At 36.5% G+C, this 19,714-nt stretch overlaps 2 protein-coding genes across 4 annotated transcripts; one reads left to right on the top strand and one right to left on the bottom strand.

Moving 5' to 3' along the window:
- Positions 1-4,412: 4,412 nt before the first annotated feature.
- On the bottom strand, positions 4,413-16,329 carry LOC110107104. Its single transcript, XM_020837262.1, has 4 exons — positions 16,202-16,329; positions 9,342-9,609; positions 7,596-7,635; positions 4,413-7,498 (listed from the first exon to the last, which is right to left on the bottom strand). The coding sequence occupies exons 1-4, from the start codon at positions 16,327-16,329 to the stop codon at positions 4,413-4,415; spliced, it is 3,522 nt and encodes a 1,173-aa protein (XP_020692921.1).
- LOC110107108 (CAP-Gly domain-containing linker protein 2) lies at positions 16,231-19,012 on the top strand. 3 transcript variants are annotated; one of them, XM_028691568.1, is made up of 3 exons: positions 16,231-16,554; positions 16,688-16,916; positions 17,013-19,012. In XM_028691568.1, the coding sequence occupies exons 2-3, from the start codon at positions 16,860-16,862 to the stop codon at positions 18,414-18,416; spliced, it is 1,461 nt and encodes a 486-aa protein (XP_028547401.1). In that variant the 5' UTR covers positions 16,231-16,554; positions 16,688-16,859; the 3' UTR covers positions 18,417-19,012. The 3 variants fall into 3 exon arrangements, with proteins under 3 accessions (XP_028547401.1, XP_028547402.1, XP_020692927.1); XM_028691569.1 differs by having other exon boundaries at positions 16,987-19,012; XM_020837268.2 differs by having other exon boundaries at positions 16,680-16,916.
- Positions 19,013-19,714: the final 702 nt, after the last annotated feature.

The following is a 19,714-nucleotide window of genomic DNA, read 5'->3' as shown; positions in this document are numbered from 1 at the left end:
ATAATTATCATTTAATATTATTAAAAGATTATATGATACTTATGTGATATTTTTAAATATTATGAACCTTTTATTGTTCTTTTTTTTTTTCTCTTTAGATTAAGCAATTAATCTCATATATGACATGGGCTCCAAAAATTTAGCACCCCAACCTCTCCTCGCCAGTTCTTTCTTGCTTGCTTAAGTAGGCGAGGAGAGTTTTAAGGAGTTTAGGTTGCGGGGTAAATTTTTTGAAGGCATATTGGGTTTTAGGTAAGACACTACCTAGAGATTTCGTCCTCATTTTCTGAGGACTTTATGATCTGAGTTTTGATTTTTTATAGGCATAAGCCCCTATAGTTAATTACCCCTCTCAATAACTAGAGAGAACTTTCGATTAAGGTTTACCATAAGATAGGTCACATAGGTTGCAAACCTAGCATATAATACCAATAATTTTAGGGTTTGAGTTTGAATTTGAATTTTGAAGTTTATCACCATATACTTAAAATAAGTGATGGGTGAAACAAAGACGAGCCCAATCAAGATCCCATTATTTCATCATTGCGGGCTGTCATGGTCCTTAGTCTACTTAGTCAGAGGAGGTAGTCGACCAAACTTGACAGAAATCACCTTATCAGCAGTCATGGGTTGCTTCGTCTAAAAATACCTTGTAAACCTAGGGTGGTATTTGTCTAAGAGGATACATTTGAATCTATCTTAACTGAAAAAGGGCTTTGTGCCTATAAGATATACTATTTGATTCATTTTTATTTTATTTTTTTTAAATTTTTTTATATACTATTTGATTCATTACTCAAGAATTTGACGCTGTTACGGAACATACGGACTTTGATCATGATCGTAATATGATTGTGCCATTTTGCGGCAAAACCATCCGATTAGAGGGAACATGCTACCATGTCGCTGCTAGCAAGAAGGTATTTGATGATAAATCTTAGTGATACACTCGATATGACATTCGCTCTTTGTGAGTTGAGGTTAATTTCAAATTTACCGCCCTGACAAATGGTTATAGAGGTGGATGGTTTTAGCTTTAATTGACCCCTCCGGTTGAAATTTACTATCAACACGACCATCATCAGAATGGATTTAAAGTAATTTTAAAATATTTGTATTTTGCTTTGGGTTTTGAGTATTTTGAAAATAGGATCCCCTCTGGTTAAAATTTTCTGTCAATACCACCACCATCAAAGATGACATAATTGCTATTTGAAAAATATCTATATTTTGTAGAAATTTAGGAGGCATTTTATAATTCAAGTTAGGTAGGCTCCAATATTTTCATGGAGGATGATATTTGAATATTTGTCCGACGTAGCATTCTCGGACCGTTTAATTTATATGTTAGATATGAAAATCAGAGCATATGCAGGTTGTATTTTCAGTAATAGATTGGGTCTATTATAAAAGTATTGCCTTATGTTCACTTGTACAAATGTTATAGATCTCATGGAATGAAAATAATTTAGGTTTTGGTTGCATCACATAGAAGATATATATTTCAAGTTAGTATATCATTCAGCATAGCTTATAGGGAGGAAGATGGGCATCTGTTATCTTTTGCAAGAATATATTTGCCAACAAACTTTATTATATGCATTTTTTTTTATGAGGAATATGAAAGATTAGGTGAAATCAAGCTGCAATCTCACTCTTTTTTTTCTCAAAATTAGATAAGATATTTGATGACTCAGAAGAATTATGTTTTGCAATTATGGATAATAATTCAGACATTTTTACTCGACAGAAAATAAAAGATGGTAAGTAAGAGTTCCATAGGCATTAGGAGATCGTGTTCTTATTTGTGAGTGAGTTACATCATTTGTTACAAATTTATTAGTGCTACCTACATGCTAGTTCTGTGTACTATCAATCCTCTGTTCCTGCTCACAAGTGAATTATAACATGCATTAGAAGTTCCCTTCCATTATCCCTAGACATATTCATTTATTTGATATGATCTTCTTGTCCATGCCCGTAAGATAATCATTGTGTGCACTAAGAATTCTCTGCTCCTATTCACAGGTTAAATGTAGCATTGATTATAGGTCAATTGTTATTTCTTGTAGGTAGCTTCATTTAAATTACTCATATCTGCCATTTGACATAGTTTGTAAATCCCATTCATCCAGCTGAAGCTAGAAGATCAAGTTATTGATCATTACTTGTCTCATGTTCATTTTTTAAAATATTTGATATTTTATTTATAATTTTAATTTTAAGTTTGGTTCCCTGTAAATATGTTCAGTCCAAAATCTGGTAGCCTCATTCTTTCCTTTTTTTTTCCTTCTTCATGAGTTGTATGATCTTCATCACCAATTCCTGATATTGTAACGGCCATGAACTTGTTTGAGATGCTATTGCACTGCTAGGAACAATGCTAACTATTTCAATGACTCTATGGGACTCACAAGTTGATAAGTGAGCTTGCATTTCATCAAACAACTGTGGGAAGCCATCATATCTCAGAGCATTAAGACTACCTTACCATATAAATTCAAAGCCTAGGAATTGTTGATGCCTTTGATTAGCTTGTAATTATCACATCAGATAAAGCTGAGATTTCATAGTCTTCTACCATCTGGCAACTCTCATTTATACAAGAAACCATCACTTGTTTCAATAATCCCATTATCACTGGAGCAAAGACCTGCAAAACAGAGGAAAGAAGAAAAGAAGAAGAAAGCAGGAAGGAAAAAGAACAGGGAAGGTTGGGAAACTGTATTTTTCTGTATTCAATAATCTGCCTTTCTCCTCCTTCTCCCGGGCATTACATACTTTCTGTTGCTATAAGAAAAATAATAAGATAAAAACTAAAAATGCTGAGTTGGCCACTAATTGGCAGAAAAGGGATAACCGCCTAAAAGCTGAAAAAGGGAGTGGAAGCATAATAAGGTAATGATATAGCCGAAGAGTATATTCCATGATATGCCACATCAGGTCTCCCCGGCCGTGGGAGATTCCTCGCCTGAGGAAATAGAGTGGATTATACCTGTGTCCGGTGGCTTGTAAGCAAAAATGTCAGACACATTGAAGGTAGATGGAGTGAGAAACGTGGGTGGAAGCTCAACAATATAGGCATTGTCGTTGATTCGCCGCACAATAGGAACTGGTCCTATCTTCCGGGGGCTGAGTTTGGAGTACGTGCCAGGCGTGAATCTTTCTTTGCGCAGCCGCACTATTACAAGGTCTCCAGGGTGAAAAATCTTCTCCCGCCGGCTAAGATCGGCCTGCTGCTTGTAATTGCTGTTGGAGTCTTCAAGCTTGCTCTTAACTTCCTGTAGCATTTTTGTATAAGCTTCGGTAGTAGTAGTTGCTACCTTGCTCTTGCAGTTTGGCAAGACTGCTATGTCCACCACATGATTTGGACACTTGGTATAAACGATGCTAAACGGACATTGTCCGGTAGATCTATTCGACATAGCGTTATATGCGAATTCAGCTTGTCCAAGATAATCGTCCCATTGCTTCGGATGTTCATGAGCCAAACACCGAAGCATGTTACCCAATGTACGATTCACGACTTCAGTTTGTCCGTCCGTCTGAGGGTGGTACGCAGAGCTTAGCTTAATTTCAGTGCGAAGCCTCTTCCACAATTCTCGCCAAAAGTGACTGATGAACCTCACATCGCGGTACGACGTGATGCCGCGGGGATTGCCATGGAGACGGACGATCTCTTTGAAGAAGAGTATTGCGACGTTGAGGGCATCGAAGGTTTTTTTACAAGCTAGAAAGTGTGCCATTTTAGAGAAGCGATCGACTACTACCATAATCGAATCAGCTCCCCGTTTGGTCCTTGGCAGACCCAAGACGAAGTCCATACTGATGTCTTCCCAAATTGAGTTCGGGACTGGTAATGGCGTGTAGAAACCGGTGTTTTGAGCATTACCTTTATTCATTTGGCAGATTGGGCACCGCTCTACAAATCGTGCAACATCCCGACGAATGTGGGGCCAATAGAACCGGTTCTGCATTTGCTCAAGTGTCTTCGTTCGGCCAACGTGGGCGGATAAGCCCCCACTGTGTAATTCCTTCGTTAAATGCTCCCGCCAGGACGACTCCGGAAAACACAGTTGGTTCCCTTTGAATAAGAAGTTGTGTCTGATAGAAAAATCAGCATAGGGGATTGGCGGTTGGCTTGTTAAGTTTCTCCAAGCATCGGAGAAGTCTTTATCCTGTGCATACAGCTCTTGTAAAGCTTCCAAACCTGGGGTGTCAACTTGGACGGTGGTGAGCAAAGTAGTTCGTCGACTTAGAGCGTCGGCCACCCGGTTTTGTGTTCCAGATTTGTGTTTTAGTACGAAACTAAAACGTTGTAAGAACGTTAACCATCTTGCGTGCATTTTATTCATAGTCTTCTGACTATTGATGAATTGGAGAGCATGATTGTCACTGCATAGAACAAAATCCTAGTGCAACAGATAATGTTCCCACTGTTTCAGTGCTCGAACGACGGCGTAAAACTCTTGTTCGTATGCTGACCAATTTCGGCGAGCTGGACTGAGTTTCTCACTGAAAAACTCAAGGGGTCGGTCGTCTTGCGCAAGCACAGCACCAACACCGACCGACGATGCATCAGTATCCACCTGGAACGGTTTGTTGAAATCAGGTATGGCCAGTACAGGAGCTGTGGTAAGAGCCGTTTTTAAGGTGTTGAAGCTCCGCTCTTGGTCCGCCGTCCAGGTTAGAGTCTTCTCCTTGAGGCACTCGGTGATAGGGGCAATTATGATGCTGAAACCCCGAATAAAACGGCGGTAGAAATTGGCGAGACCAACGAAACTGCGAACCTCCGTCACCGAGCGAGGAGTAGGCCAATCTGTTATCGCGCGGATTTTCTGAGGATCCATGTGCACGCCCTGGCTAGAAATGATGAAACCCAAGAAATGTACAGTGCTTGTGGCAAACTCGCACTTGGTTATATTGAGATATAGTTTATGCTCTCTTAAAATGCCAAGTATATGTGTGAGATGGTCACGATGATCTTCCAACGAGCGACTAAAAACGAGGATGTCATCAAAATAAACGACACAATACCTTCCGAGAGCGGGCCGAAGAATCTCATTCATAAGTCGCATGAACGTCGCCGGAGCATTGCAGAGGCCGAAGGGCATGACGCGCCATTCGAACAAACCGTCTCTTGTCTTGAAGGCTGTCTTCCATTCGTCCCCAGGACGAATTCGGATCTGATGGTATCCACTCCGTAGATCCAACTTTGAGAATAGAGTAGCACCGGCGAGTTTATCCAGCATATCTTCGAGACGAGGTACCGGAAAATGGTATTTCGCAGTGATCTTATTGATAGCTCTGCTATCAACACACATACGCCAACTCCCATCCTTCTTGGGTACCAGCAGTGCAGGGACAGCGCACAGACTGAGACTGGGCTGAATCATCTGCTTCTGAAGTAATTCTTCCACGATGCCTCGGAGGATTTCATGTTCGTGGGGGCTCATTCGATAATGCGGCAAATTAGGAAGGTTGGCACCTGGTTGCAAGTCAATTTGGTGTTGCAGATCACGTAATGGAGGAAGCTCATTAGGTAACGTTGCTGGCCAGACATCTTGAAACTTCTGCAGGATATCTTGTATGGCCTTTGGGAGTTCAGTGGTTTCCCCATTTATCTGGCTATTGGAAGCTACCAAGGCTAACATCCAAGAAGATTCCCTCCAAGAGCTGAGAAGACTTGAGCCGCTAACCACGAACATAGTGGCTTTATTGGGTGCATCCCGTTCATTATCGGCAGCAGATCGAGGTAGCAGTCTGATTTTGTGTTGCTTCCATTCAAAGCTATAAGTGTTCGCGCGCCCGTCGTATATTGCGCCAGCGTCAAACTGCCACGGCCGGCCTAAAATTAGGTGACAGATATCCATATCTAACACGTCACATAACACTTCACACACATAGCTCTTGCCAATGGAGAATGTAACGCGACACATCTCGGTGACGGCGATTTCGACACCCTTCTTAACCCAGCTTATTTTGTAAGGGTGGGGATTACGCGTCGTCTTGAGATGAAGTTTCTGCACCACCGACCGAGAAATGATGTTCTCGGTGCAACCACTATCGATGAGCAAATCACAGACATTGCCGCTAATAGTGCAACGAGTGCGGAAGATGGCGTGTCTTTGTGACGCACCTGCTTGGCGAGGTGCTATTAACAATTTTTCCATCACGAAGGCTAGTGGCTCCCCGTCATCTGCCTGAAGATCCTCGAAATCTTGCTCATTCAACTGCTCGGCATCATGATCTTCATCACCTTGCTCCCCTTCTAACAATTGCACTTGCTGTCGGTTGGGGCAGTCGTTGGACTTGTGCCCCGGTTGAAAACAACGATAACATTTCAATGTCACCGGCTTTGCATATGGGTTTCCATCCCGCACAGGAGTCTTCTGGCGATTGTACAACGTAGGTTTGGGCTCAGCTCCAAGGATACCTGGACCTCCAGACACAGGTGGAGTGGTCTTGTGCCCACTAGCCGCAGTCAATTTGAGTGAATCTCCACCCTGTTCTGCAGCGTATTTCCGACCAACAGTTCCTCGTGGAGGCCGGTTGAGCTGAATTTCAGCTTTAAGAGCGTAATTAACGGCTTGTGACAATGTCCATACAGAATTCATCTCCAGCTTGTCTTGTATAGTTTCCTTGAGGCCGCCAATATAACGCGCTACCAACTGCGTCTCCGACTCCGTTAAGTTGTTCCGCGCGCTCAATCGATAGAATTCCTCTGTGTATTCACTGACCGTCCGAGCTCCTTGATTGCAATGTTGATACTGTACGTACAACATTTGTTCGAAGTCAGTTGGTAAGAAATGCCCTCTCAGCAATCGTTTCATACGGTACCAGCTGGAGACATTGCCCTTTCCTTCTCGCCGGCGAGATTGTAAAAGTTGCATCCACCACGCCCCCGCCCCTCCCTTGAGACGACAGGCGACGTATTTGACCTGTTTTTCGGGTGCAATCTCCATGTAATCGAAGAAGGCTTCAACGGCGTGCTCCCAATCCAGGTAGTCTTCAATGTGTAGGCGGCCATCGAAGAAGGGAATGTCCAGTTTAATGCGGAACTCTCCATTTTGTCGCTGCTGAGGTGGATATCGGCGAAGCTGCTCATAAAAATGGGGTCTATCTTCTTCGGCCGAATCCGATGCATCCATCTGCGGTTGCACGCCCTCATCCTCGTCGGAATCAGACACTATAGGAACGGCGGTATGTGATCTGCGACCATGAGGTGGGCGCAGTACCGGTGTGGTTGCCGGCGCAACTGGCCTCCCCATTGCTGCATTCGGTTGATTCGTCCGCAGGGATCGAATCTCAGTCCTCATCTCCGCCGAAAAACGGAAAAACTCGGTGGTTAACGCCTCCATCTGGCGAGCCATGCTATTCTGGGCCGTCCACAAGGCCTCCAGGCTTCGGTCGTCCTCCACATTCCGTTTGCTTCCTTCTGCCATGGGATTCACAGCCAGGCTCTGATACCAATTGGTGTGAAAACTGGAGCAAAGACCTGCAAAACAGAGGAAAGAAGAAAAGAAGAAGAAAGCAGGAAGGAAAAAGAACAGGGAAGGTTGGGAAACTGTATTTTTCTGTATTCAATAATCTGCCTTTTTCCTCCTTCTCCCGGGCATTACATACTTCCTGTTGCTATAAGAAAAATAATAAGATAAAAACTAAAAATGCTGAGTTGGCCACTAATTGGCAGAAAAGGGATAACCGCCTAAAAGCTGAAAAAGGGAGTGGAAGCATAATAAGGTAATGATATAGCCGGAGAGTATATTCCATGATATGCCACATCAGAAAATTTAATTCAATGTATTATACAAAATTAATCAAAAATGTTTTTTAGTGTATTTTGACGCTTTTGCATTTGAATTAAATTATCTTTATTAAAGCTTTGATGTGAAAACTACTTTTATATTAAAATCATTAATAGGAAGTTATGATTTAAATATAATTCCTGATTATCATTGTAATTGTTGTTTATATGCATTTAAGTGGCTTATGCATTCAAACATATATAACATGAATTGAAATAAATATTATGCTCAAATTAGGTTGATCTATATTTTTGTTTAATATTAAATTAAAGTTTAATATTAAATAAATCATAACAATCTAATTTAGAGATAACTTATCCTCATCATGCATTTCATATTTTCATGTTAAAATGCATCATATAATTCTTAAAAAATTATCTTGCTAAATCATTTGGAATTAGAAACATCTCCTTCATGTGGTAGAAAGACATCTAAAGAGTGGGACTTATAGTATGATCTCATATAATGAAGATGCCCAAAGATCTCCTCAATTAGGTAAAGAACATATCTAAAAGTGAGACCTATAACTTGGTCACATGTTACCACATTGCCTTAGTTAACTCATGATGTTATTAATTGAATCATGCAGCATTAAATAAACTTGCTAACCAAAATGGCAGCTGCGCCTTCTTCTCTCCCATAAGTAGAACCCAACGATTTTAAGAAGGAATATCCAGCGGAGTGCAAGCATAATCAAAGAGAGAGAAGGAAATATCTCATCCCATTAAGAGAAGAGTACAGTTTAAAGAAGTGGATCATAGTTGAACAGTTGCTGCTATAAGTCACCAATAAGAATCTTAAAGATTGTCATATGTCAATCACTTAACAATGCCAGTGAATGAGCAAGGTTAAATAACATCCATAAAAACTTTATATTTTTAATTACCACATGATTTTTAACATTATATTTTTATAACCAAATCCTAGGATACCTCCTACGAGAAATAATACAAGCAAGCTCTCACTTTCCCTCTCCATAGATCTCCAATTCTATATATTAATAGTAAGCATCAATATAGTTAGTTTGACCGTCCATCACCCTAGCCTTTGATGTTGAGGCATGTTAAGTGAGTCCTTCTCAATTGTGGTTTGACTGTAAACCACATACTTCAATTTTGCATCTCGGCCCATTCGTCAAATATCATAGTAATATTGAGCCGTGTGATTATGCGCTTCTGCAGTATATATACACTTTCGTTCACATTGTTTTCTACAATTCCCTTCAGGTCAATGTAACACTATTATAATGGAAAGACAATAACAAATGAGGAAAATAAGAATAAAAATTCACCAAGTAAGAAGTGAAATATTTCTTAATTAAGTTAACAAATCAAAAGCTGATCGCATCAAAAGCAACAAGCAAGTTAAATAAGCCATCAAAAACATACTTTAAAAGAAAATTCAAGTTTGGCATACTTAAAAAGACTCAGACAAAAAAGAAATCTAATTTAAGCACACAGCGACACGGGAGAGCAACAAATACGTCATGAAACATCAGGAATTAATTTTGGAAGGAAATGGAGCGGCGACTACCTTGTAATATTCCTCAAAGCCAAGATTTTTAGTTGAGAAGGGCTCCCAGGAAGGATTAGGATTAGGGTTAGCGCTGGGATCCTCAACGGTAGCGTCCTCGTCGGAGCGGGTCCTCTTGTTGTCATACTTCCATACGTTCTCTCTGCCCTGCCTGAAGTGCCGCCTCTGTGTTCGACCGCGCTTCTGCCCACCCTTACCTCCGCCCATTAGCCCTGCGGATTTGTGGTCTCGCCTCCGCCGTTTTCCACCTTGAAGTCGCAATGACTCGCTGGAAAAATACACGCTACAGTGGTCAGAGGAAGGGAATCGACGGGAGGTTTTGACCTTAGACAGTCAAACCCGTGGGACGTGGAGGAGGAATTTAGGGCTAATCCTTTATATATATATATATATATATATCATTTTATTTATAATGATTAATATAAATAATTCTTCCCCCTCCTTTATCAATGCATAGATAATACCTCTTGAATAATCTTAAATTTTAGAATATATCTTACCATTAATGATAAGTTCATCCAATTTGTAGTTGCAAAACCATACCAATTATTCGTGATATATTTATTATGATAGGATGAGAATTTTATGTCTTAGGGTTCGTTTGGGACGGCTTTTTTATTGCTTTCTTAAACGGAGTTTTAGTACAAATTTTTTTATTTTTTTACTAAAACTCCGTTTTAGAAAGCAATAAAAAAGCCGTCCCAAACGAAGCCTTAGTCTTATGCGAAAATCGACAAACATATATAAAAGAAGCTCATTGGAGATGAGTTTCGAAGTGAAATCTCATAAGGAAAAAATTTCTGAGATATGGCTTAATTGAAATTATTTACTGTATAAATGAATAATATATAATATGATTTTCCCTTTAACTGGGGAAGGTTTGATTATAAAGTATGGTTTGCTAGCTTGGCCTCCTATGATGGTGAAGTGAAGAGAGGCTACAAACGCTAATGTTAGTATGCGACCAACAAAGATGACCATGCGATAATGGTCATCAAAATTAGTTAATTGAGGAGGATTGTGGTTAGGAGATTGTCATTGAATGAAGCAATATGTTGGCATTAGGAGACAATAACTGAAAGGAAACAATCAAGCTACGACAATCGAATCGAAGAAGTAGGCAGTTGGCTATCAAGTGACAATGGTTGGTGGCGATGATTGCCTGCATTAATTGGTAGGAATAGTTATAGTATTCTTTATACCTCTAAGCACTCATCAAATTAATATATCTTTCATGTGAAAATGATGGTCTACTTATGAATTTTTTAGTGAATTTTTTTGCTATTTTAGCCAAAGTCTCCTAACACATTTTTTAGTGGCCTATATTGATTCCCTTTAAAATATAAAATTCTTTAGGTATTTGAGTAACTTACTAACTTTAAGATTGACCATTATTAGGCTCATTGGATTGCTCTTTTTGATATGCTCATTTGATTATAAATTCTCTAATTATATTTTTAAGGGGTTAATTCAAGATAATTTTGACTTGGATTAATGCATTTTTTGTGTTATTGGGCCCTCATCAAAAAATTAGTTTTTACTATTTGTTTGTTGAAATCATCATTCGAGTAATCTATAATTGATTTTAAAAATTTTCAGATCATTTATTTGCTCCAAGATTCGTGCTTGATTAGATGAATTTTGTTGTTATGTAAAAGCAATAATTTTAGAACTCTATGACTTCAACCTCACCTACAACAGCCGATACATCACTAAATAAAGCATTCATTTCTAAATGCTTAAACTCCATCCAACAAAATTCCTAGTGCTTATATTCATCTTCACAAAAAAATTCCCTATTTATATATTCATTTTCTCATAATGTAGGAGGTTAATGTGATTTATTTTTTTTTTTCATAATGTGACAATCAATGCTTATATGTTGAGCATCTCATTGATTTGTTGATGCATATGTTATATGTTATTTACGCATCGATTGCTTGATAGTTATTCCTCAACATTCAACTTTAATAACATTAAAAAAATGCTTAAATGAAATATACATTTTATAAGGAAGGCCTATATGTAGCATTGTGTAAATGCAATAAGGAAAAAAAAACTACTTATCATTTTTTTTTAATATGTGATATTTTGTACTTAATTATTATTTATTGATCATGTAGCTAATATTTTATGTCTTGATGTTCATTAAAGAATTCTTCATGTTTGATTGCATTAGCTTATGTGCAATTGTATATATCAAATAGGATTTTTTTTCTTAATCTTTAAATTTGATTGATATTAGAAGAAAATCTAAAACAAATATATAAAAATAAGTATATAATGGTGGGGAACAAAAATTCTATTAACCTTGACAAAAATATTCATAGATATATTAAAATGAAAGAAATATTTTGAGAGATTTGTAATTTGTTGAAGGATCATAATTACGATTATATTATCATCTTTGTGCTAATTGTCCCTAAGAATACAAGTCCATTATTACCAACATTGAGATCATGAATATAATTGTGTAGTTTAACATGAATCTACATGATAGTCCCACCTAATTTTCATGAAGTTGAAGATATTTTAATTTTGTTATAATACAAAATACATTTTTAAAGTGGTGACTCTTGAAAATGCACTGTTTAATATATATTAGGTTTGTTACCAAGCTAATACAAGTGATTTATGGTTAATATAACAAGGATCTTGTTGGTCATATGTTAGAATGGTATTATTAAAATTTCAATAATGTTGCTAGTCATTGTTGCATTAATGAGTTTGACAAATTGAAGGGCTATTGCATGATCATGCTATAATTAGTATAATTTTATATATTAGCCCTTTAATGAAGCTAGTATTTTTAATAAAGTCACTCAATCGAAGGCTATTTCAAGCTATTTTGAATTAATAATTGAAGTAGTGATAAAATAGGAGTTATAGCCGTATCTTCTCACTCAAGATGTCATGGAGAGTAAGAATTTCATAGTGTAATAACCATCAAGTTCAAAAATTGAATCTAGCCAGGCATTAATATAGCCATGGAAAGCAGTACCAGTTAGGTTGGCCAATATATAAAATTTGGTGTGAAAAAAATATGCATTCATGCCTCCAAAGCAAAAAAAAAATTTAAGGATATGAACTGGCTATCATTTCCAATATGAAGACACATAAATCAACAAAGCTAGCCCTTGGCATTATATTTAGATCAAACTTTGATAAATAAATGAGTACGCACATTAATGATGTTTTTATTAAAAAGTTTAGTAATTATATCATGTACAATAATGATATTATTGATAACTCATTTAAAATATATAATGCGAATTTTAAGGTATACATTAACATATTGCTTGTTGAGTATAGACCTTACAAATTAATGCTTTCTAGATGAACGCAAGAGAACAACTACATTGACACATCCTTGAAGGTTGTTAAGATGATGCAACATTTCACCATATCATCAATAATGAGAAGAGAAATCATCGACTACAAATGAGAGAGGTGGTCAATGGGATCTTACTTCCACTTTGCATATCTAACACAAACATCTTGAATGTCTATAGTGACAACCTGTTATGATTTAAATGGAGAAATTATTTGTTAGTAGAGACTCATATATTACAAGTTAGTGGGAGGTAAGGGCATTATCTTTCTCAAGGAAATAAGGCTTATTTTCTTGAGATAGGTTTGTAATTGAAATCTTGAGAGTCACATGGTGCCAAAACTTGATGACCATGATAATTTATCTTCCATAAGATGAATGATGAAGTGGAGTAGCTTGTTGAAAAAACTACATAAATTATTACTAGTAATATTTTGTCATATGATACTCCATTTATAGCAGTTAGTTAGAAGTGACAATCGTTAGGTCACTTTAGAATCTCTCATAATCATCAATGCAGTCAGTCGTGTATATTCTAGCAAATTAACAAATTCTTTGGGCAAATACCCTTATTAAGTTAATCCATCATAGGTTTTGCTTGGTCTAGAGGAGAGATCGGGAGCATAGTAATTATGAATCCTATAGAAATATAATTTATTTAGTAATATATTTTATTTAGCAAACATATACACCTACTTAGCCATTCACATGATTAGACCACTCATCCTTTAATTTTTTGTTGATTATAATTTGGTAGGATTGGATTTTTTAGGATAGATTAATAAGAGGAGCCACAACATATACCTAATGTCTACTAACACCACATAATTCTCACATTTCAACCATGCATCTTCCCTTTTAACCAATAATATTTTAGGACTTTTGGTTGTTGACTTGTGTGTCAACTTTTGACTCCTAATCAAAACAATACAGATTCTTTCAATGTAATTAACAAAAAAAAGAGACCTTTGCATGATCCAAAACACTCAATTGGCTGGCCATCTGAACTGGCCAACAATCTTATTGACAACCTACATGGTTGGTCAACCACCTTAGTGGTACACTCACACAAGACGGGTCATCTAACTCACTACTCAACAATCCATTTACAATAAATAAATGAATTTTCATATGTGTCTGAGTCATAAGTCTTAACTAACACTACTTGGTTGATCAATATTCCAAAAGACTCTAAAGTTCAAAAGGACTTAATATCTTCTTAGTCTAACATATCTATTGGAACTACAAACATAAGCTAGAAGCACCCTCCCACACAAAACTTAACAATTTGTTCCCAACACAATCATTAGCTCATTGCTCAAAATCTTTCATCCAAACAATCCGACTAGCCAAAAATCTGCTCATATTGTATTAATCTAACACAAAAAAAAGATAATAATCGAACAAAATAGTATATTAAAAAAAAAGATCAAAATTTAGGTTGTTCAAATAATACAAAAATATAAACATCCATAGTAGAACATATATAATACCATTTTTGAATAAAGATTATTACCCAACATATATAGCATACTCACAAAAGAAGAGGAGGTTTTGTAGATCAATGCATTAATGTTTTTTTAATTGAAAATAAGTAGAAGAAAACATAACTGAAAATTGTTTTCCTAACGGTCAACTGATTAACTTGTAGTGTTATTAAGCTAAGTGAATAAAAAAAGCTATCAGATTATCTTGATATACTGTCTGTATGAGACTATGAGGTAATAAATTCTCAAAAGAAGAGGATATATTCTAATGCTATTTTCTTATTTATGTTTAATAATATCATCTTTTCTTCTCAATACAAAATTATCCTTTATTAAATTTTCTGAGCTAGAGAGATGATTTTCAATGGAGAGTAGGTTTCCTTTTGAACTTGAGAGCTTCAGCTGATTAGGCCACGAAGGGTGTAAGTGAGTCGAGCTGACTGGTGAGTGAGCTCGGGCTCGGCTCGATCAATGGCTCACAAGTGGAATTTTATGAGCTAACGAGCCTAGCTTGATACAACCCCGACTCGACTCGTTCGTTCGTGAGTCGTTTCATTTCATAATTTCACATTCTTTTTACCATTTTATTATAATAATTTCTTAAACTATAATAATTTTCTCTCATTCATAATAAATGAGTTGGCCCGTGGACAAATTCACACATATATCACATACGTTAAACTCGAACCCAAATTCTCTTGCTTGTATCTAAAGTTCTCAACCAACAAATTAAGAGGAGTTCGTGCTCTTATCACACATCGTCCGCTTGCTTAAGTGGCCCAATTAAAAAAAAAATGTCATGCATTTGTGCTTGAATGATTTTTTATTCGTCCACGGCCAAACCAAACGACATAGCATTTCTCTAACTATATGGCCAATTTAATTTGGATGGACCCTAATTTATATTGCATTTGGACACATAAAAAAATAAAATAAAATATTATTATTATAAATGTGAATTTATTTTTCAGGGAAACATTAATTTAAAGAAAATGAAGATTTATGTGTATAACAATGAAATCTTTTTTACTTATATTTATATAATTAATAATATATATATAATATATATATATATATATATATATATATATTATTATTATATAATTTAATTAAAATAAGAATGATTATTTTGAACTCGAACCCAAAATCTTTTGCTTGATATGTAAAGTTCTCAACCAACAAATAAGAGGAATTCTGCTCTTATCACATATCGTCCGCTCGCTTAAGTGGCCCAATAAAAATTAAAAAAATGTCATGCATTTGTGCTTGAATGATTTTTTATTTGTACATGGCAACCAAACGACATAGCATTTTTCTAACTATATGGCCAAATTAATTTGGATTGACTCTAATTTATAATGCATTTGGACACATAAGAAAATAAATAAAAACAAAAAAAATATTATTATTTAAATGTGAATTTATTTTCAGGGAAACATTAATAAAGAAAAATGAAGATTTACGTGGTAACAATGAAATCTTTTTTATATATAAATCTAACATTTATTTTTAAAATGAAAAACTCATATATATATATATATATAATATATATATATATATATATATATATATATAATAAATAAATATAAAAAATGGAATAAATCATTAAAATAAGAATTGATGATTTCGGTGTGGCCTTCAAAATTAAATAGAAATATATGAGTGTTATTTTATAATTAATATAATTTAGGATGTTACATAAGAAAAATTATAGTATTGAAGACTCATTAAGGAGTTTTTTATTCTTAGAAAAAAATTATCAAAATATTATGATCAAAATTTTTATCTTGGTGTTCAAATTCTTTTTATATATTGTAAGATAAAGTTCATATAAAATCATTAAGAAATAATTTTAAAATTTAATATTTATTTTAATAATATTTTAATAAGAAAATCCTAATATAAAAAAATTATGAGGATTCGTTCATTCTTTCATGCATCACAAGCATTCCCAATTCACCAATGACGCTGTACGGAATCGAATCAACCCTCAAACAACTCACAACCGTCTGATCTAACCAGTGGACACAAGAACCACTTACCCGGAGATATAATGGCGATCACTCCAGCTCTGCCTTGAAAGACACTTCCCGGCTTTTTCCTCCGTCTTCTTGGACTTGAAATTCGTAGCCTCCGTCAACTCTTCGCAGCGGCTCTTTCTGGATCCCATCGAAACTTTGAAGAGGCATCACGCAAAAAGCTAAACGAAACCCTTTGAAGTTTGTTAGCTCCTCCTTTGATCTTGACTCAGTAATGTCTTCCATATCTATATTTATCTTTCCCTTCTTTTTTGCTTTTATCAGTATTTTCTTCCTTTGTTTTCCCCCATTTTATCTACGTTTCTAACGGATAACTTCTTTTCGGGACGGTTCAAAGTGCAAGTTTATAGGTCGAGGTACTGTAAAGCTCCCTCCTTTATGGACGATTTAAATTGATTTGCGGTTTTTGGATTTGAAGTTTGGATTTTTGTGAAAAAAAAAAATCCAAACTGGATGTCTGATTGGTTATGGTTATCGGTAGGATTCCAGTCCCTCGTTCCCGACTCAAGCGTCTATAGATCTCTGAAAAAGGGTCCAGTTTTCAAATCAGGGTTTTCTCAGATGCAAATAGGGATCTATTTAATCAGTTCCTCCCAATCTGAAGAGCACGATACCTAAAATAGCCTTCGGTCTTTCTTCTTCATTGGATTCTGCGGGCTCGATGGCTTCTAAAGTTTCTGAACGGAAGTCCTACTTCAAGTTCCCGTTATTGCAAGAGGTACTGAATTGGTTCTAAACGACCTCTTCCAATTTGATGATTTAAAACCTTATTTTTTTTCTAACTTCAGCTCTTGTATTGCTCCAACTGGAACAGAAGCAAAGGTCAGTTAGAGTTTCTGATATGCAACATCAAATGGGCGAACTCTACGAGGAACTAAGGAGGGCAAAGGACGAGAGGTGCCGTGCTCTTGAAGAACTTGCTGAATTAAAGAAGATGGATGGAGATTTCAAGGATACGATTAGGCCCAGAGAATTGCAAGATTTGAAAGTTCAGGATTCAGAAAGGAAGATGCTTGAGTTGATGATTTTTCAGACCAAGCTGCTCGAGCAAACAAATATTTCATTTGAAGAGGCGAAGTTAGAGATCAAGAATCTTAAAGAGATTATAAGAAAGATAGAGCGGTCAGCTAGGAGTGAGAGTAAGAAAGTTGGAGCATTTGACTCTGCTAATACCCAAGAGGAGATGATGAAGCTTAGAAAAGAGCTTAGATTGGCACTGGAGGCAGAAGATAAGAGCAAGAAAGCCATGGATGATTTTGCGATTGCACTTAAGGAATTATCTACTGATGCCAACCAAGCAAAGGCACAGCTTGCTGATAGACAAGCTGAGCTAGATAAAGCAATAGAAGAAGCTAAAAATACAAAATCTTTATTGGAGAGCACAGAGCAGAAGCTAATGGATGCTTTGAATGGGTATGATAAATTGAAGTTGGAGTATGAGGAATCCGTTTCTGCTTCTAGAGCAAAAGAGGACAGCTTTTTAAGCTGTCTGAATGTTTCAGAAGAAGATATTACCAAGTGGAAGCAAGATAACAGTAGACTGAATGATGACTGGAAGGTTGCAAGGGAGGATAATACTAAACTGCGTCAAATAATGAAAGAAGCAGTGAATGAGGCTATAGCGTTAAAGGAAGCAGCAGAGATCATTCGGAGTGAGAATTTTCAGATGAAGGATCAACTCTTTGAGAAGGGTAATAGCTTGCAGCAAATACAGCAAGATTATGAAAGCCTTAAAGTAACTGAAGCTGCTGCTCTTGACAGTGTAAGAGAGCTGAATGACTTACTTGCCTCAACTTCAGCTTCAACTTCAAAAAAGACCTCAAATTTGTCAGAGTTTGGGTCGTTTAGACTACCACAAACAACAACTCATGATGCAAAGGCAAGGAGGAGTCTGAAAATATTCTCATCTGAGAAGTGGAAACCTAATGACAATTCAATCTGGACTGGCCGCAGGCATTCTGTGGGAGAGCAAGGCATGTTCAACGGCTCGACATTTGACAGAGAAAAATCAATTGAAAGTAGTAGTATCATGTTTAGTTCTCTTAGGAAAGCCTCTGATAAACGAGTCCCATCATCTAGGGAAACCATAGACACAAATGCGTTTGATCATTTAGAAGGAATACAGTGCAAAGGCAAGGAAAACATGAACGTTAAAAAAAAGAAAACAATTTTTGGGAGACTTGGAGATACATTGAGGAGGCTAAGTTTTCACAAATAGTTGTCAATACTTTTTGGTGAACAGGAATTTGATTCATCTTGATGTTTATTTAGTTTTTATTGTGATGATTATTTCAGATCCTCAATGTGTTTTGAATTCTCAGTTGAAAACAAAGACAATTGGAAATGCCTTTCTAGTCTAGAGTACATTTCATAAATTGTATGAGTTCAAACTTGCCTATGTTCTTGGTACATGGTTGGAAACTGTCAAACTTGAGGGCAAACTACAGTAAGATCAGGCTTGCTTTATAGATTTCATGTATTTTCAAGCTTGCGATTCTTCTATCTCAGAAATTGTTCCATAAAATTGATTTTTAACTCTTTGAAGCGTTTGTCCAAGAAAGGCACTTGCCAGGCCTCCATGAAGCGTTTGCTTGACAGATCTATACTCCGCCATTATGAAATGGTGTCAATTGCTCAATTTTTCTCCTATGGTTAGTGTATTTTTAGCCATTAAAAAAATGGCATTCTAACTGGAAGCTTTAGGATCAATCCAGCCTTTAATTTAAGAACTACGATGAATAAACTTCGTAGGTTAGAGAAAAGTATAAACAAAACCTGTTGTTTGTTTGCTTGATTAAAGCCTTGATTTTGCAACTTTTGAACTGTTTTGGTCAAGAATTGCGTTAAACTCCAGAAATAGTTCCTCCAGTAATTATTTGAGCTCAATCCCTTTCCTTACAAGTATACTATTTTTCTTGTAATCTCAACGTTAAAGAGAGAACCTTAGCTTTGTCTCAGAGGCCATTACATTTGTATTTGAAGGCTGGTAAGATCTGAAATTGGGTACTAAAATAGTTTTTGAAGTTCTAATTCTCTCACTTTGAGAAATCTCGCAGCCCAGCATGTTCTGCTACTTTTGTGTAACCCTTTGACTTACGATTTTCTTTGAAGAATAATTAAAAAAAAATTTGTTTGAAGCTCCAGACATGATAATCGCTAGAAGGGTCTTCATTACATGTCATGTGTCTTCAAGGATTAATTATTGTGTGGATGGTGAATGCTGTCCGGAGACCAATCAGAATGCACCACGTCATCCATTGCTCGGTATCGTGGCTGATATCGGTGACGTGACACATTTTGATTGGTCTCCGATTGACGCTCTGCATCTGATCTCCACACAGAATAATTTCTCGTCTTCAAGATTACATAATGAATATCTCCCGGCCATGCCTTGTTGTCTGCTAGTATTGCTCTACTCTCTGTCTGCTTATTTTCTTTGAAGAATAATGAAAAAAATGTTGTGTGGGGAACTGCTGGCATGATTTATATCAAGCAGTGCTTTACTATATCTCATGT

This window comes from Dendrobium catenatum, unplaced genomic scaffold, assembly GCF_001605985.2.
Source record: "Dendrobium catenatum unplaced genomic scaffold, ASM160598v2 original_scaffold_13026, whole genome shotgun sequence".
In the NCBI taxonomy this organism is placed as follows: Eukaryota; Viridiplantae; Streptophyta; class Magnoliopsida; order Asparagales; family Orchidaceae; genus Dendrobium; species Dendrobium catenatum.
Note: the sequence above shows the minus strand (reverse complement) of the source record. Positions and strands in the feature narration are given on the sequence as shown.